The sequence below is a fragment of the Trametes versicolor genome (genome assembly GCF_000271585.1).
Source record: "Trametes versicolor FP-101664 SS1 unplaced genomic scaffold TRAVEscaffold_7, whole genome shotgun sequence".
NCBI lineage: Eukaryota > Fungi > Basidiomycota > Agaricomycetes > Polyporales > Polyporaceae > Trametes > Trametes versicolor.
In genome coordinates this window covers 621,864-639,804 of record NW_007360327.1, presented here as the reverse complement: position 1 = coordinate 639,804, position 17,941 = coordinate 621,864, and the positions used below count along the sequence as shown (strand labels likewise).

The 17,941-nt window shown below is 58.1% G+C and overlaps 7 protein-coding genes across 7 annotated transcripts; 2 read left to right on the top strand and 5 right to left on the bottom strand.

Moving 5' to 3' along the window:
• Positions 1–213: 213 nt before the first annotated feature.
• Positions 214–3,015, bottom strand: TRAVEDRAFT_72451 (acyl-CoA dehydrogenase). Its single transcript, XM_008041361.1, has 16 exons — positions 2,913–3,015; positions 2,835–2,855; positions 2,685–2,775; positions 2,392–2,597; positions 2,251–2,316; positions 2,132–2,184; positions 1,977–2,064; positions 1,900–1,917; positions 1,563–1,846; positions 1,483–1,494; positions 1,385–1,409; positions 1,081–1,328; positions 868–1,006; positions 653–805; positions 555–594; positions 214–496 (listed from the first exon to the last, which is right to left on the bottom strand). Exons 1-16 carry the CDS (start codon positions 2,961–2,963, stop codon positions 426–428), a joined length of 1,566 nt encoding a protein of 521 aa, XP_008039552.1. The 5' UTR covers positions 2,964–3,015; the 3' UTR covers positions 214–425.
• A 2,078-nt stretch (positions 3,016–5,093) lies between these two features.
• TRAVEDRAFT_126038 (uncharacterized protein) lies at positions 5,094–6,357 on the bottom strand (the record flags this gene model as incomplete). Its single annotated transcript, XM_008041360.1, has 3 exons — positions 5,094–5,309; positions 5,457–5,996; positions 6,046–6,357. The coding sequence occupies 3 exons, from the start codon at positions 6,355–6,357 to the stop codon at positions 5,094–5,096; spliced, it is 1,068 nt and encodes a 355-aa protein (XP_008039551.1).
• Positions 6,358–6,997: 640 nt separating this feature from the next.
• Positions 6,998–7,363, bottom strand: TRAVEDRAFT_125609 (uncharacterized protein; the record flags this gene model as incomplete). The annotated part of the gene is made up of 1 exon (XM_008041359.1): positions 6,998–7,363. A coding segment is annotated over one exon (366 nt), but the record flags the coding sequence as incomplete, so codon positions are not given.
• A 493-nt stretch (positions 7,364–7,856) lies between these two features.
• TRAVEDRAFT_59053 (uncharacterized protein) lies at positions 7,857–9,613 on the bottom strand (the record flags this gene model as incomplete). Its single annotated transcript, XM_008041358.1, has 3 exons — positions 7,857–8,185; positions 8,252–9,519; positions 9,562–9,613. 2 exons carry the CDS (start codon positions 9,611–9,613, stop codon positions 8,309–8,311), a joined length of 1,263 nt encoding a protein of 420 aa, XP_008039549.1. The 3' UTR covers positions 7,857–8,185; positions 8,252–8,308.
• Positions 9,614–10,263: 650 nt separating this feature from the next.
• Positions 10,264–11,252, top strand: TRAVEDRAFT_125022 (uncharacterized protein; the record flags this gene model as incomplete). Its single annotated transcript, XM_008041357.1, has 5 exons — positions 10,264–10,336; positions 10,399–10,580; positions 10,644–10,826; positions 10,887–11,016; positions 11,071–11,252. Coding segments are annotated over 5 exons (750 nt in total), but the record flags the coding sequence as incomplete, so codon positions are not given.
• A 938-nt stretch (positions 11,253–12,190) lies between these two features.
• On the bottom strand, positions 12,191–12,826 carry TRAVEDRAFT_169007 (uncharacterized protein). The gene is made up of 4 exons (XM_008041356.1): positions 12,729–12,826; positions 12,642–12,669; positions 12,475–12,585; positions 12,191–12,409 (listed from the first exon to the last, which is right to left on the bottom strand). The coding sequence occupies exons 1-4, from the start codon at positions 12,743–12,745 to the stop codon at positions 12,314–12,316; spliced, it is 252 nt and encodes an 83-aa protein (XP_008039547.1). The 5' UTR covers positions 12,746–12,826; the 3' UTR covers positions 12,191–12,313.
• Positions 12,827–14,575: 1,749 nt separating this feature from the next.
• Positions 14,576–17,352, top strand: TRAVEDRAFT_59051 (DEAD-domain-containing protein; the record flags this gene model as incomplete). The annotated part of the gene is made up of 11 exons (XM_008041355.1): positions 14,576–14,617; positions 14,680–15,253; positions 15,315–15,457; positions 15,514–15,630; positions 15,689–15,759; positions 15,811–15,919; positions 15,974–16,384; positions 16,448–16,713; positions 16,776–16,941; positions 16,999–17,103; positions 17,169–17,352. The coding sequence occupies 11 exons, from the start codon at positions 14,576–14,578 to the stop codon at positions 17,211–17,213; spliced, it is 2,049 nt and encodes a 682-aa protein (XP_008039546.1). The 3' UTR covers positions 17,214–17,352.
• Between the last annotated feature and the right edge of the window lie 589 nt (positions 17,353–17,941).

The following is a 17,941-nucleotide window of genomic DNA, read 5'->3' as shown; positions in this document are numbered from 1 at the left end:
TCTGTCAGCGAAGTAGCCAATCAGTCACGGTGGGTGCTCCGTCATCGCGGACGCGAATGGTATAAGCCTGTCCCGTGCTCCGCTTGCAAACCTTCCTTCCTGTCTCGTCAACTCAACATCGTCGAACGCCAAGGTCGCGGTACATGCGGATATCACAGTCCGAATCGAGGACCGGGTGCCGACGCGCGCGCAAGGGTCATGGCAGAAAGTAAAAAGCTCGGGCTGAATAAGCGACAACGAGCGCTCGATTATACGGTAGCAACAACGAATGTGCGAATATATACGTGGGCAAACCGGCGGTCCCTCTAGAGTAAAGTAGCAACGGTAGGATACATAAATAGCGAGTGGATAGCAATGGCAGGTAGGGACCGACGCAAAAGTAGCGATGCAGGATGCAGCGGTACAACGCAAATGGGGAGAGATGCTCACAACCGCACGTCCGACGGCATGCGAGTCGTGGCTTGCCTGACGCCGAGGTCCGCGAGGACGTCCTCCGCTGTACGCAAAAACAATGTCAGCAACTAGGTTACTGTAGGGAGAATGGAAACACTCACCTCCACCAAGGAGCGCGTCGAAGGTGACCGTACGGTGATACTGCACTAATGTCAGCAATCTGTTCACGCAGCCAACCGCAGGTAGAGCGTATACTCACATGTTCGATGAACTTGCCCATGCCGGACTGCGTGATACCGCGCCCGCCGAATATCTGCACCGCGTCCGCGGCGGTGTGCTGTGCGCTGCGCGTCATGTGCGACTTGAGGAACGCGATCTGCCCCGCAAGCTTGCTCGCCTGCTCCTTGTACGACTACACATTGCAAACACATGAGATGCGCGGCTCTGCGGCGTAGAGCGGGTGAGAAGACGCACCATGTTGCACATCTGGTACGTGATGTTCTCGAGCCAGCTCTGCTGGCTCTCCACCCGCGAGATCATGAGCGCGAGCTTGCTGCGCACGACCGCGAGCGAGTGCAGCGGCTTGCCGAACGCCTTGCGCTGGTTCACCCACCTACACCCCAACGAAACACAACGGTCAGCGCCTCTCCTACGCCGCGGGAAGTGAAGCGACGGGTGTGGACTAACTTCATGCACTCCTCGACGACGAGCCGCTGCGCGCGCACGTTGATGCAGCACATCACCCACCGCTCGTGGTTGAAGTTGCTGAGCATCACGAAGATGCCGCCGCCCTCCTCGCCGAGCGTGTTCTCGACCGGCACCAGGACGTGGTCGAACGTGACGTACGCCGTGCCGGCGGAGGACGAATACGACGTCTTGATCGCCTTCGTCGAGACGCCCTCGCCGCGCTCGACGAGGATGACCGTGAAACCGTCCTACGCGCGACCGTGTCAGCCAGCCGCAGGAGCTGGCGGGCAGAACGTGGGCTCACCTCTGTTTTGCACCCTACGGTGAAACTGAGGGACAAGGGCGACGCGGCCGGTCAATACACGGCTCGGGTAGAAGCTACGGGCAACAAGGATCACTCACTAGTCCGCGAACCTGCCAAACATTGGTCAGCCTCGACGAGTTCCAATACAGATGCAGAATGGCACGACGCGACTACTCACGTTCCGTTCGTGATCCACTTCTTCGTGCCGGTGATGATCCAGTGCTTTCCGTCCTCCGTCTTCGTCGCGGTCGTCTGGAGGCCGAACACATCGCTGCCCGCGTACGCCTCCGAAACCGCGAGACAGATGAACTTCTTCCCACTCAGGATGGGGGGCACGATGCGTGCCTTGAGCTCGGGGCTGCCGAAGTTGAGCACCGGGGGCAGGCCGATGACGCAGCCCGACAGCAGTCCGTCTCCGTACCCGCGCGCCCCGCATCGCGCGATTTCTTGTGAGACGAGCAGCTGTGGCACAGGGTTAGTAACCGGGGAGCCCGAGCGCAGGAGGAGGCGCGTACCTCGTGGAAGTAGTCAAACTGTATAAAGTTCGTTTAATGGGCGCTCTCAAAGCTTGTGGTACACCGGGTCGGCTCACCTCTTCAGGAGTAACAATTCCGCCCATCAACGTCAAACCCTTGAGGTGCTTTCCCGGTCCCATACGCATCGCATGGAGGTTGAGAGCCCTGGAGCGCCGGGCCATCAACATCCAACATCATACGAGACTGTCCGCGTTCGGAGAGCAAAACTCACGCCATCTGGTCGAAAACACTCTGCGACGGCGGCTTGCCATCTGCTTCGTGTTCCTACCGGGCACCATCTGTATGAGCGCACCGCCGCACACATCGCAACCGAGCGCTGTTCCTACGCACCTGAGCGTCTGGGTATATCACCTCGTCCACGAATTTGCGCACCGCCTGCTGCAGCCTATGATGGCTCTGTCCCCCGCAAACGCCGTCGTCAGCACCCGGTCCGCGCATTCCACGGCCCGCCAAACAAACACCCAGACGCACCTCCTTGTAGTACGGGCTCTTGTACCCCTCCGCGAGCCACGTCGGCTCGGCATAGGGAACCTTGCTGATCTGCCCCGGCACGATCCCGCCCCGGATCTGGGGCTCCTCGTCCTGCAGGACGCCGATCTGGAGGCGCGCGTACTGGGGCTTCTCGAGCACCTCGAAGCGGTGCAGCCCGAAGAACGCCTCGGTCGCGTCCTGGCCGGCTGCATCGGAGCGCGGTCAGTTGCCAGGACAAATTGAACCTTCGCGCATGGGGGCGGAAGGCGGAAGGGAGAGGGAAGGGGACGTACGGATGCCCTCGTCCATGAACACGCTCGCGCCGCCGGGGTGCAGCTTCCGGAAGCGCGTCACGTCGAAGACTCTGGCGTCGATGATAACCCACTGCGCGTGTGCATGTGTGAGCGCTCTGGGCGCGTCTGTCGTGAATCTACGGCACTCACGAGGCTCTCTTCTGTGTTGTGCTGTAATGCCAAGCGGTGTGTTAGCATACGGGCGCATATATGCACGCAGCAACTCACCAGGGCGACTTCCTCGCGCGTGAACTTCTTCAGTTCCTTTGCAGCAGCCATCTCTGATATGCCGTGTGTTGTGTGTACCGTGTGCTGTGGGTGCTGTGGGGCGGCGAAAGATGCGGTAGTGGGCGGGGCTGGCAGAGAGATATAAGGCAAGGACTGCACCCGCGCCAAATCACACGTACGGGGCTCAAGGGACGCTGTGTGCCGAGGACCGTTTGGGCTGGGGGACGTGAGGGGACGTGGTGTCACTCGCTGGGGAAGGTGCAGACCGTTGATCGAGGCCGACGCCGGAATAGCCCCCCCGCAGTGACGCACCCCGTCCGGTGATTTGGCGCCAACACATGTGAATCCCCCATCGCGATCCCGTGTGCGTCTGGCCAATAGGCGCTCCTCCATCTCCCTTCTCGCCATCTCCGAGGCACCCAACGAGCGCACCGGCATTCCGCTCACACACCGGACCCACACATTCACGCTCAAGTGTCGATCTCAGACGTTAAAGCTGTCGACCGACACAGAAAGCAAAGCGTCGTGTTTCCGTCAAAAACATGCCGAGAACACGGCAGGGGGTGCCATGTTATCAATGAGAACATTGAATAAACATACGCAGAATGTTTGAGAGAGTTTTTGTCATGACTTCGCCATATTTCTGGGTAGAACATAACCGATATGTCCGATATGTTTGCGCTATGTTTTCATGCTATGTTTCAAGTAGGGATATTATTCCTCCACCAGATATGCAAGGCGAGACAGCATGTGCAAATCTGTCTCTTCCTTATCTAGCGGGCCTTCGTATAGCTTTACATTTTCCAGGATAAAACATTGAATGTGCATGACTGAACTTACAGAAATTAGGGGGGGGGGCGAGATGATGTACAGCGCGCAACATTTGTATTGCGAGTCTCGTTTTGCAACTGTGTTGACCCACATCCTATGTCGCGAAAGTTTGATTTGTTCCCGCCATGTCCTCGGCATGTTCTCGACGGAAACACGACGCTTTGCCCCCAGTGCGACACACCAGACGAGAGAGAGAGAGCCAATGAGATACTCGTTATAAATATCACCAAGTCGTGAGTACTAGCCGCGCCCAGCGCAGATATACCAGTACAAGCTCGTACGTATATACCCGGCATAAGCTAGCTGACTGCGACCACCCGAAAAGGGGCAGGAGGAGAGGGGAGAGATGGTGAAGAGGTAGGTGTCAAGCTTAACAACGATAAAGAACCCGCCCGCGCGCGGACGCCCGGCTTTTATGCACATGGGCGCGCGCGCAGGGGGCGTGCGTACTGGTAAGTAGAATGCGAGAATGCGTGTAGTCGAGAACGGAGGGGGGAAGCGCGCGCAATACGAATACGGATAGTAATAACACAAGTGCGACCGGGTGGGGTGTTTTTCTGCCGACCGCGGGAAAGAGGTTGGGGATGAGACGAGCGAGGAAGGAGAGACGGATGGAACGACCGTAAGTGACGAGCGAAGGCGTCATCCGGAAAGTGGTGGGATGAAGGATGTAACAAATCGACAGCGGAACAGAAGGAAGTGATGAAGAGGCTGATTGAAGGGTATGGTACAAGATGTAAGGGGTGGCGTTCGAGTGAGCTGGCAGGCAGGAGGCATAGACAAAGCTATCATGGAGGAGGCATATGTGGTCCGAGATCAAACGAGCGTGAGTGAACCGCAGAGTCCGCCGTGTTCCTAGCTCAGGGACACGGGGACCGAGGTTCATGACGGCGACAGTCGCGACCGGACGCTCGCCACACGACATAGGCTCCTGGCATAAGCGCGCGCGTGTTCGTCATGGCTGGGACCTTGCTGGTGGATGGGGAGGGGAACTCGAACCGAGAGCGAGAAAAGCAGTTGAATGACAAACATAACGATGACATGCCAGGGGACGGACAGACGTGTAGGCAGTGGACTGGGTGATGATAGTGATAATAATCAAACACGTGTGGGTTGATGAGATGCAAACGAGGCGAATGAAATGTGGATCGGAGATGGGACCAGAAATCGAGCTAGATCGTGGTGGCGGCGTAGCGTGCAGGGGTGGGGAGGCATGGACAAGGGAGATTACGACCACATGCTGGGGAGGGGGTACTGGATGGCAGGGGAGCAGTAGACACAGGCGAAGGCGGCATACAACATGGGCATATGCATACGAGACCATGACGTGCGAGGCGAGAAGTGGGTCGATTACTCGACCGTCATCTCCTCGCCCATGGTCTCATGTAGGTGCAGATGCGCCCAGTCCACCGCGTAGAGCGACGCCTTCAGGAACTTCTTCGTGGCGTACTTCTTGCAGACGTGTTGTGACGCGAAGTCATCCTCGGCAAGCTTGTCGACGAGCAACTTGTGACCAGGAAGCAGGTGCTCCTCCGTAAAGCCGGAGTAGTAGACAAACGCCTCATTCTAAAAGGTAAGAAGGCGAGTCAGTCAAACGTCATACTTCATCATCACGTGCATGCAACGTGCAGGGAAAGCTGCGCCCACCGCCGTGGAGACAGCGTGCCCTCCGCGTTGCGTGCGATATATGAACAGAGGATGAAAGCCACGTACCCAGTCGCCCCCTAGCATCTTCCTCGCCGTGTACATCCCAACCGCTGCGACCATACTGGGCTTCACCCGCAAGAAGCGGTAGTCCAGAAGCGTGACCTCCGTCAGGAACTTGCTGAGCGTACGCGTCTGGATGTCGTAGTCGTCCGCTTTGCTGATTTTGCGCATCCAGCTGTATGGCGAGCAGTATTGGCTGACCTTGAAGTCGAGCGTCTGAAGCATGATCCGCTCGCCCTTCAGGATCTCCTCCTTCGAGTATCCCCGCTCCGTCATGAAGACGAACTCCTCGACGGATGGCGCCAGAATCTCCTCGTACTTGGCCGCGATGAACATCGCCGTGACGCCGACAAGCTGGAGCTTCATGAGGGAAACGACGCGCTTTGTGAGGAAACGATCGACAATGTTGATGGCGATCCAGAGCGTCTCAGGAAGCATGTGGTAGCGCAAGTGAACTTGGAGGAGCCAGTCGACCAACGTCTGTCGCATCTGCCAGTTAATCTCGGTCTGACCCGTCATGTAGTCAGCACTGGGCATGACGTCCTCCTGCGGTGATGGTCAGCATGGGTCAAGAAAAACCGGTAAGTCGGCGCACCTCGAGCTCCTGCATGTATTCAAAGATGTCCTCCGCGTACTCAGACACCATCGTCATGTCGAACTCGTCGACCTCGTCGCGGAAGGTCTCCTTAATCTCCTCGACCTCACGCCGATACCGCTGAGCGCGCTCGGTGTTGACGTCGGGCCATATCCGCTGTCGCTTCGCAAGGGGTTCCTCCTCTTCGCTGACCTCACCGTCGTCATCGTGCTGCAGCTCCTCTTCACGATCACTGAGCTCGGTGAGTTCTGCCTCGTCCGCGGCGTACTGGTCGATGACGTGGGCGACGTGGTGGTGGTCCTCGATTTCCATCTCATCTTCGCTGATGACAGGGACCTCGGGAACAACAACTTGTACTGGAGGTTCTTGAGGAACAGGAATACGACGAGCTGAAGGAAGAGGAACGTGTGGTCTGTGGACGCGCAATGATCCTACGCGTGATTGAACTTGTTGAGGGGCGGCGGCAGGGACTTTGCCAGGACCGAGAGGAACTCGTTGAGGCCCGGTGGCAGCGGCGAGGGACGCGGAGCGACTACGCTTGAGACCCGTCTCGACAGTCTCCTTCTCCTTGCCAGATAGTTTGCTGTTGCCATCCTATCCGAGAGAGTATACGAGGTAAGCATCGGTGTTCGTCATCGTGAGGTTGCGCCAATGCATGAAACGACGTTGTACAGGTTTTGGACATCTCCAGAGGAGCAAGCACGATGGTCAACCATGATGGCTAAAGCCGAAGAGTCCCGATGGCGGGTCGTCGAGTGCATGGACTGTGGAAGCCTGGCAGCTGAACAGGATAGAGCCCGAGGTTCGCATTCAAGAACGATTGTCCGCTAGCAACGAGGCAACTGCTCCGCACTGAGCAAGCGTGGATGACGAAAGTGGCAGAGGTCGCGATCACGCGCAAAACCAACACAGCTGCATCCGACGCGTCTTAGCGCCCAAGTCGCGTCGTTCGCTAGGCATAGGGAGCGCCCAACATCAAACTCGTCATGGGCGATCCCAGTGATGGGAGAAACACCTCGACCACACCGATCCACGAGCAGCGCATGGACGTATCGCCAGGCACGGGTACGGGGAGGGTGGGGCCGTAACGTGATTTTAGAGGATGGAAGAGACGAACCTTGCCAGTGCGGTTGACAGCAGTCGTGGTCACCTCAGTGAGGACGGGTCGTTGGACGGCACCCTTGACGGTGTGCGCTATGGGGACACGGGACGCTCCTGCGAGCGCAACCCCGGACGCTTGACGGACGTGCTTGCTCATCGCGTTCTCGTCTGCATTGCGGGGACGTTGGGGGCCGGTTCGGTTTCGCATGGGAAACTGCGTGGCACGCGGGAAGTGTCAGCCCAACCGTAAAGCTTGTGTGACGAGGACGAGTGGCTTACACGCAGGTTGCTGGCCATCTTGAGTGAAGAATATATCTACGTTGAAGAGTAGGTGTGAAGTGTGTTGGAAGAGCCGGGCGACAGCGACAGCGAGAGAGGGTCGGAGAGGAGGTGGGCGAAGACGAAGAGAGAGCAAGGAAGGCCCGACGGGGTGTGCGGGGAGAGGAGGAGGCTGTCGCTGTGGGTGACCGGAGGTGTCAGCCTGGTTCAAGGCAAGGACAAGACGTTCGTTTCGCGATTTCAACCTCGTCCGTGTCGCGCCAACACGTGACCGCCAAAGCCACACAAATAACGCGCGCCAGCGCCCGCACAAACACCACAGGCGCCCGTCCTTGTCCTCTTCCCGACCTTCTGCGCACCATCATTCCTTCCTTGATCCCCAATCACGTACGTCCATATCAATGATAAATTCGATTATACGTCCATACTACGTCTTTGCCATGAGCAATGCACACACGCCAGAATGCGCTCCTGCACAAGAGACCTCCAAGCCCAAACCGGCGAATTCCAGGCCTTGTCGGGAATCTTTCGCAGGGACGCACGCCCAGCCGACGCTACGAAACACCATACCGCCAGCCTGTCTCCACCACGAGTCTCGGCTTCCAACTCCCGAGTAACACCGTCCATCGCGGGTTGATGCTAGACGACGGCGCAGCGGCGCCGCATTAAGCGGCGGGCCGCCTCTGGAGTCGGTGTGCTTCGCTCGATCTGAGTTCCGGTAGGCGGTGACGTGCCCATCAATCTCGTCAAGCGCGTGCCCCTGAGCTTGCCGTGAGTCTACGAACCTCTGATACGGGGCGTTCATTATATCGACTGTAATACTCACTACGAACGAGCACTCCCACCCACGCTACGTGAACGCAGTTGACATAATTGAAGGGGGTTATGGGGGATGATCGGAGCTGCGAGCCATCGCCCAACGACGTTGCTTGCCAGCATCTCTCCAATCTTCGCCCTGTGCAGCGGACGTTGAACTCGAGGGTCGGACCGAAGCCCCGAGCCCAGCTCTCCCTACGGTCGAAGGCGGTTCAAGTGGCGTCAGGAGGCCGCTGCTATCGCTCGACGGGTCCCCGAGGGCAGAGCCAGGCTGCCAGCCCTGCTTCATGAGGAGGCGGTGGCCTATATTGCTAGCCGGAAGTGGGGCGGACGGGGCAGAGACAGGTGTGGGAGGCGGTGGCACCGCGGGCGCTGCGATGGACGGAGACGAATATCGCGAACGCTCAATATTTGGGGTAGTTGCTGGGGAATGGTCGGGATATAGGGCGCGTCTGCGTGCGCTCCTGTCAACATACTGCGGCGCTGAGGACCCAGGCATCGATCCGGGCGATGACGTGGTAGCAGAAAGCAGGCTTCGTTTCAACATTGCGAGCGCCGCGCGTGGGTGCCGGGGAGGCGCTATATCCGGAGCAGCTACCGCATCGAGCTTGCGTTTCTTGGATTCGGCAGCGTTTCCTGCGCCTTTGGGGGATGGAAACAGAGGGACCTCCTCGTTAGCCTGGGGCGAACAGTCCGCGCAAGGGATCCGGTCTTCGTGAATATGCACGGCAAATGTTGTCCCGCCGATCGTCAAGAGGTCCAGGTGATGCAGTGACCTGGGAATGCTCGCAACTCTCGGAGGGCAGAGCCGGATGCCCTTCTCATCCGCACCATGTACATCCGCACCTCCAGGCGCAAGCCCGGGAGAAGACACGGAGGCTGAACCGGAGGCAGAAGGAGTCGCGGGCTGAATAAACGTGCCGTGCTTCGACCCCATGTCGACGATCGCCCACTGCAAGCGCTCCTCGTCCCAGAAAATGGTCGCGTGCAGCTTGGACACCTCGAGCTCCTTCAGACGTATCCTGGGTGTTTCGGACCCCGACGGTGCGACATCACGGCCGATCTGGATCTCCGAGTAGCCATCGAGCAGGGCGAGCTTCCTCGGTTTGCGGAGTACGGTACTATGCCGAACGAGTAATCGCAGAGATGGAGTGGATGGAGGTGCACTAACTAGGCTGGATGACGAGTCCGGTCCGATGGGGAACGGAGGATCTAAATGAGGTTCTGGGTCTCCTGGCCACTCCAAAGCAGACGAGTAGGCCTTTCCGGACGGGTCCTCTGTGGTGTAGCGATATGCGGTAGCAGCAAGTGTTTCGTCACGGTTGTTGGCAGTGCCTTCATCTACCAGAATTTCGCCTTCTTCTAGAATCATAGAGTTGCTTGACTAGGCAAGAAGGTGTGGGCCAGGCTAGAAGAACGCCCGCGCAATAATGAAGGACCAAGGGGGAGATGAGCGGTAAGGTGGCAAGAGCAGGTGAGGGCAGGCGCCCACGAGGATCTACTGTGCCCAAAGAGGAAAGTTCTCCCACGCTCCGAGTGGTGGACGAGTAGTTCGCGCCGCGTGGCGGTGGCGACCCTGACTTGGCTCCAACACCGAGTTGTTTGACCACACCGCACAACGATCCTCACACAACAGCATACCACAAGCTACGCCAATTCGGCCGCAGTGGGCAGTACGATTGCACTACAGGAAAGGGTGAACAACATGAGTCGTCCGAAAGATACAAGCCGAACTACACTTTCGTTCCGCGCGTCGGAGGTCGAAGTGCTGATCGAAACAGAACGGTTCGCATGGAGTATTTGTCCGAGGTAAGTAGAAGTATCACCCATTCTTGCTTCACGCTTAGCCCCGTGATCATCATTACGCGCGCCAGGACCACACCAAGCTCCTGCTTGCGAAGGAGTGGCTAGTAAAGGTCGATAACGACACCTCTACCCCATACCTCTTCGTTCGTCCTGTTCCCAACCTTGCAGTTAGACTTATGACGTGCTCATGGTTAACATCACTCAAAATTCCAGTAGAAATTCTATGCTTCCACTGTTGATCTAAACTGCTTCGTCGTGATAACGGACACCAAACACGTTTGGGGCGAAGGTGCGTATTCTCACCCTCGTTCGCATTCCTATCGTATTTGTATTGATATCTTTCCCCTATAGTATTGCCAAGCAACCGCGTTGCGAGGCGTTGGCGCGACTGCAACTTCCCTAATTCTTCTGATAACCTGCCCGAGAACGAGGAAGAGTCATGGAGAATAAAATGTCTGGAGTATCTAACCACCTTGCACTCTCTCGGAGGCGTCGCCGATCTGGCCTTTGAGCTGGTCAAATCGAGACATTCGGTGCGGATTTGCCTATCTCGTCCCCTGCGTCGTCACTCGCCGCTCACGTGGCTATCTTTTCAGGACCTCGCATTTGAGCTCAGAAACGACACGTTCCGGTGGCGTTGGGAGACATTCAGTGTCGGGCCCACGATGTCAGCCGACATCCTCTCCAAGCACCTCATCATGCCGTTGATCAGCGCAGCCCACCTTGCTTTCTTCTCGGCTGATCCTGTAAGCAGCCTCTCGGGAGCTGACGTCGAGAAGGTAGTGTCCCATCTTGTCCCTACGCCGACTCGTCCGCTCAATGGATCTTCGTCCTCGCAGTCCGCCGATAGGATAGGGAGGGTCGCGCGTCGCGCAGTAGACACCCACGTCAAGAATACGTTATCCAGACCGCTCGTCGCCACCACACTTCGGCGGATGGGTGCCGTCTTCAACTTCGTCCCGGATCCCCGTACGTAGCCAGCCTTCGCAGCCCCATGATACATCACGCTGAAGTCATATGCAGCCCGAATAGTCACAGACGTGCAGGCCCCCGACCTCAGTCCTCCTTCGCCACCGATACTTCCGCGAACCGCGCCTAAGCCTCCGCTGTTTCGGCAAGATCCTCCCTCTTCGACTCCTCAATCATCCTCAGCGGTAGGTCGGGAACTGTATTACCGGCGGCCGGTGCTGACGGCGAGGTTCTAGGCAGAGGGGAGTAAGCCGCAGCCGTCGGCCCATCGGACGCCTCCCAAGCCTCTTCCAGACGACGATTCCGCAACCGAAGAAGAATCGGACTCGGACGAGCTCCTCTTACCCACTACCAAGGGTAAGGAGGCCACAACAGGCCATCGGAGTGCGGACGCGAGGTCCAGCAGTCCCGCACGATCAGTCCCTTCGAAGCGTGCCACACCAGATCATCCCGCGCCCCCGACATCCCGTGAAAGCCCCAACGACCCCGGCCGGAGCTCGTCTTCGCCAGCCCCGCTCCCGAAGAAGCCCAAGCGAGCGGCCGCCGCCCCGTCGTCCAGCGACGACGCGAGCGAGGAGGAGGAGCGACAGAGCCGCGGCGCCGCAGGCAAGAGCGGCGTGAGGCGCGGTGTGAAACAACCGATCAGACGAGGCGGAAGGCGGTTCTGAGCCACACACGGGGCGTCCCCGCGCGGGGTCCGTCGCGGGTTTATCGCCTCCCCACGCGAAGGGGGCGCCCACGCACACTTATCTATGTGACAGCAGCAGCATGTGCCTGCGCGGGGACCCCCGTCCACAGCGTGTTTACGTCGTGTTGAGCAATGCGCATACCCTAGTACATGGCGAGAAGCCCGGAAGCGCCGTGAACGCGTCCTGCGCGGTGTATGGCGAAGCCACCCGGCACCCCCTTCTTTCCCCTGGGCGCAGGTCACTTGACCGCTGGAGTTAATCCAGCAAAGTCCGCCTCTTCCTGCAACTGGCGGGTCGTTGGGACGGTGGAGCGCCTTCGCGCATCTATGACGACCTGCGCGCATGCTATCTGTCACGGACAGCCGACATTGTGTGCGACAGGGTCATATCGATGGCTCGTGATTGTTTATGCCCTTCAGTTGACGGTCGCCACACGGCGAAAGATGGGGATCAAAGACCGCACGGTCGGGCAAGGATTGACGAGGAGCAGCGTGCATATAGGAGAGCAAGGGAGAACAACAAGGGAAACATATTGAGAGTACTAGGACAGCAGTGCGCAGAATTGTAGCGCGAATAAATAGCAGCGTTGTTGTTGAGGCCCGAAGGCACTACCGACGCCTGACGCGGGCAGCCAGGGCGGCCTCCTTGCAGGCATCACAGGGTTCCTGGATGAGATTGAGAACTTTCCTCCTGTCGCGGAACGCCTGGGCGCCGTTCGCGTGGTTAGGAAAGCTTCGGAAACGGTGTGCCCTGGCACGGCGACACTCACCCTATTGCAGCCACAGTTGCGGTTGCCCGGGTGGGCGTGAGCTGAGCTGAGGGCGCAGGCCGGTGAGAGGCAGTCAAACTTCTCGCCGGAATAGTAGAGGGTCACAAAATGCTAGGCGGTACGTGAGCGCGTCTCGGGCGGACACGGAAAGCGAGGAGCGCCGTTACCGGACATCCTCGGTGCTGGTTACCACAGCTAGGTAACGAGAGGGTCAGTGTTAGAACAGTGACGAGCAGGGGCGATGAACGACTGACCATTCTTCGAAACACATGGCGAAACAAGAGAGGCGTCGAAGGTACTAAGGTACACAAGGGTCGACTAAGACACTTCGATCGAGGGGAGCAGAGGATGACAGGGGGGGATGGCGTAACGATCGAGGCAAGCGCATCTCTTTATAGGTGTGGCAAAAGCGCCCCTTGCACGGAGAGGGGGACGCAAGTGGGTATACTAAACGCCAGCTTTGGACGACTCGTCACGCGAGAAGGCGAGCATACACAGCAGTTGCCGCTGGCCAGCCGCGCGTGCTCGTCCTACGAAGCGTCATTTAGTGCGGCGAGATATGGTTTGCAGATTGCGGAGGCCTCTTTGCGCATAGCTGCCGTCGATGGCATCGTGATAAGAACGGTCGGAGACCGGTACAGAGCTTACCAGTCCGGTGCAGGCCACTCAAGGCAAAGATCCGGTGACACGAGCCGCTGAGCCAAGATTTGTCGGCTGACATAGACCGTGGAGGACTGTCAACGGAGGTAGGTGGCTTAATTCACGATGGAAAGTGCAGGCACATACCCGGCGTTACTCCGTTGAGAAGTTCCTGCTTCTAACTGTACCGGGCCTGAGAGGCTCGGAGTGTATTGTGTGAGTGCGTTGGCGAGAGACACATGGGCACGGGTGCCGAGGTTGAAACGCTCCGGCCGGAGTGTCATCCGCTAATCCATCGATGAGGGGGTAGAACCTCGTAATGCCATGTCGCCACTCGGGATGATCGTGGCCGCAGGTCCGTTCTCCGGATGTTCAGGCCATACGTGCAGCGTTGCGGATATCGGATCGGTTAAAGCTGCGCATTCAAGGGGCTCGTGTACCGGTCAGAGGGGCGAGCGGAAAGGTGGAGCCGAAGCAGTCCCAGCATGCGTAACAAAAGCATTGATTTGCGGTGCGGAACGCCCCGCGGAGGACGAGAACAGGATCTGCGTGGGGCGAGAGGGCGGGGCGAGGAGGAAGATGAGGGGCTCCACGCAGGCTAGCCCTTGCCCGACATGCTATAGACTTTTGACGACTTACTGATATGACGGGACCTGAACGGAGCACAACGGAAGCCCGACATGCTCGTCTAGTACTGGAAAATGGATTTGCCACGTACCCCGCACGCCACCACCACACGATGCTGGTGATCATGCGAACCTCCGGGAATATGCCACACACCGGTTCGACTCGTATGAGGGAATCTGTCTCCCGTAACGCAAGGGACTTGGACCCACAGTCGAAGGGGAAGAAGCGAAGCACACCGTGCGTGTTCGATATTCTCTGTTCTTCCCAGTGTGCCTGTAGAATGGAGGAGGTGTACGGTGTTTTTCGCAGACAGCATAGGCGACTAACGACCTCGGAGCGACCGCGAGTAAGCCGAAGTCGTAAGTACCAATTGTGCCGTTACGGAGATAATTTGTTAACCGACAGCCGTGAGGCTTCTCACGCTGACATACCGTCATGTGCACCGGTCCGTTCCGGTCGTTATTGTGAGGGAGTGTAGCGACGTGCCTGCTGCCATAAGGTGTCTGATTTCATTCGATGTCGAGACAAGAGTGGTCGGGAGGATGAACGTATTTCGTCGATTCGCGTGTACGTGTGCGGCGAGCGCCGTGGACGGAGGACAAGGTGATTAAGCGCCTCACTCACGGTCTCCGGTCCGTTGGATCGGGCGCCTGTGCAAATATCTTTGATCGGCAAGCTGCTGCACTCACTCACTCGCGCATTCTAGTTCTGCTTCACTGGTGCTTAACGGCTCGGAGACTACAACACCTCTACTCGACATCTTACAACTGCTAGCTTCTACCTTTGTGCGCGCACCTTGCCTCGGTTGCTTGAAGCCACGCTGTAATTCGAAGAAATGGCTCAAGTAGCAAACGCTGCACTTCCAGACACGTCTAAGGTATGTCACCCAGCGCCGTATTCCCAGCGAACTGAACTTACTGGACCCGAATTGGATCGTAGGGAAAGACAAAAGCGAAAAAGCGGTATTTGAAGGCGAAGAAGGAAAGGCGCAAGAACCGTACAAAGGTCGTCGTAAAAGGCGAACCCAGCGGAGAGCCATCCACCCAGAAGAAGCGCGACGAATCCTCCTCCTCGGAAAGCGAGTCTAGCGAGAGCGATGGCGATGCATCAGGAAACGGGTCCGAAGCTGTAGAACCTACTCCCGCGAAACGCGCGCAGAAGGATGGATCTCGCCCGAAGAAGAGGCGAAAGCTGGACACCCCAGAGGCTGAAGATGTTCCCCGTGCTACAACACCAAAAGAGACCTCCATCCCTCCCGTAACTCTCAGAGCCAGGTCTCCCACACCGCCCGCTACCCTCCCCGTTTTCCCTCAACCCCGAAGACCGGATGCGCCTTCCAAATCCGTCCTTGCGCTGCAAGGCCTCGACAAGGCGCTCATTGAGGCGCAAGTAGTCGATCCTGCGACTACCCTACCATTAGAAAAGGACTATGAGAGTCGCGACGAACGAACGGGGTTGAGCGGTAAGATGCGGAAAAGGCTGCAGGAGCTAGGGATTGCGGAACTCTTCGCTGGTCAGCGCTCAATCTTTGTTGGATAGTCTGAAGTGACTTACGAAGACGTATACGGCAATAGTACAGACCGCTGTTGTGCCATTACTCCTCTCATCCACTAGAGCGCAATCACTCTACCGACCATATGACCCTCCAGAGGACCTATGTGTCTCAGCTCCAACTGGAAGCGGGAAAACCCTCGCCTACGTGCTACCCATCGTTGAGGTACCAGGTTTTTACCTGGTTTGGCGTTGTTTTGCCTAGCTTACCCTCGCTTCTAGGTCCTGTCCGCCCGCATCGTTACGCGCCTAAGAGCGCTTATTGTATTGCCTACACGAGACCTAGTCGTGCAGGTGCGGGAGACGTTCGAGGCCGTGGCAAAAGGGCGCGGCCTGAAGGTCAGCCTGGCTTCAACTTCGATATGTCATTGGTAGTGACATAGTTCCCTTATTGTAGATTGGCACAGCAACCGGCCAGCACTCGTTTGCGCACGAGCAGTCACAATTAGTGGCAGAACGAGGCTCCGAGTAAGTCGCCGATCTTTCATGAACAGCCACAGCCTAACCTCCGTACATTAGCTTGCAGGGCGGCTCGAGCAAGGTCGACGTCCTAATATGCACGCCCGGCCGGTTGATGGACCATATCACTGGGACACCCAATTTCTCCCTGCAGCATCTGCGCTTCTTGGTGCGTCAAACAAGCTGAGCCCCACAGACATCAACCCCTAACGAAGTATTGCAGGTCATTGACGAAGCCGACCGCCTCCTCGCGCAGTCGTTCCAAGACTGGCTCGCCCAGGTCCTCGCCGTCACACGCCCACCGCGGCCCTCCGACGACACCCGGTCCGAGGCCTCGACCCCTCCCTCCCATACCACCCCCCGTCCGCATCCAGACGCGCTGGCCCCCGCGTTCCTCCACCTCCTGCGGGGTGCGCCGTACACCCGGACGGACATTGACGAGCGCAAGGAGCCGTCGTGTCAGAAGCTGCTCTTCTCCGCGACGCTTACGCGCGACCCTGCGAAGATCGCCGCGCTCGGGCTGCGCGCACCGAGGTACATCGTCGTGCAGGGCAGGAAGTCGGCCGCCGCGACCAAGGAGGAGGGCGTGCTCGACTTCGTGATGGAGAAGTTCACGATGCCCGCGACGTTGACCGTGCGCCTTCCCTTCTTCCTTCTTGGCACTGGGCCTGGCTAGATGGCTGACGCGTACGTATAGGAACACATGCTGGTGTGCGAGTCCGCGGCGAAGCCGCTCATGCTCTTCCACATGGTGCACGCGCGGGGCGTCACCAACGCGCTCGTGTTCACGAAGTCCGCCGAGTCTGCCACGCGGCTCGTGCGTCTCTTCGAGTTCTTCGAGGGCGCCCTGCGTGCCGCGGACGCGAGTAAGAAGCCCGTCGTCGCGCGCGCGTACTCGAGCGACCTCGCGCCTGGGGAGCGCAAGGCGATCCTGGAGCAGTTCAGGAACCAGGAGATCAACATGTAGGTGGCCTCTGCACGAAAGAGACTTAGAGCTGACGAGTGTATGCCTTTCTCTATGCTAGACTGATCTGTTCTGACCTCGTCTCGCGCGGGATCGACATCAGCCACGTCTCGCACGTCGTGAGCTACGACGTGCCCGTTGACTTCCGGAAATATGTTCACCGTGTGGGCCGCACGGCCCGTGCTGGCCGGGAGGGCGATGCATGGACGCTCGTGGAGGAGCAGGAGGTGAGTCTGCTCCACTCTTCCTATTGCAGCGTACTCACGATAGGGAATTGCTTTTAGGCGCGGTATTTCAAAGGCATGTTGAAGGAGGCCGACCATTTGGAAAAGGTCAAGCGGCTACGTGTGTCGGACTCGGACGTCGCGTCTCTCAAGCCAGCGTACGAGGTATGTACTTCGTTGACCTTTCCCTGCCATTGTTTATGATGCTATGCTCACTCACGTTCTCATAGACCGCGCTCACACAGCTGAAGGAAGTGTATGCTCGGTCAAGCTGACACTCGCGTCGGCTTTGTGTCGGATGTAGCAGTTTGCTGTGACCTTTGCGATGTCGTGCTTTCGCGGCTGAACATACTGCGCCACAGCCTCCTGCAGCGAGCCTATGCAAGGACTTGCGCATATCGGGCAAAAGCTTCTACCAAACTCCTCGGTTCAGATACGACGTGCACCGCACCCGTCGGCGGGAGTGACAATGAAGCCTAGATCCACATTCGGAGATAAGAGGAACGAGGCGTTCGGCGCCCCATCCACCATGTGCACGACGAACGCTCAGATACACAGACCTCCTCGACGATCAAGGCGTCCTGAGAGCCCTGTGCCCTGTCGGCCGGGCAGTGATTGATGATGAAGTTACTCTGCGACTCCTGTACGAACGTGTCTTCGTTATGAGGTATTTATGCTTCAAGACCGGTGAACGAACGGCGTGTAACCTCTTTCTCTTTGTCTACTTTTCTTGGAATGCGTCAGTTGTCAGCAAGCATTCCTCTTGCGTTTATTCAGTACGTTGACCGAAGCGGTCGCCGGACATGTACGGTGTGTTGCGCAGACCGGCGCAGTAGTCAGACTTGAGGCGGACGGTGGTGGCACCGTGCGGGCGTGTCTCGGCCATTTATCGCGTACAGGCACGGGGTTTCTAAAACTGTGTCGGGTGCTATCGACGATGACTCGCAAGAGTTCCACGGGGGTGGCGCTGAGTAGTAGTTGCATGAGCTCCTCCGCAGCAATA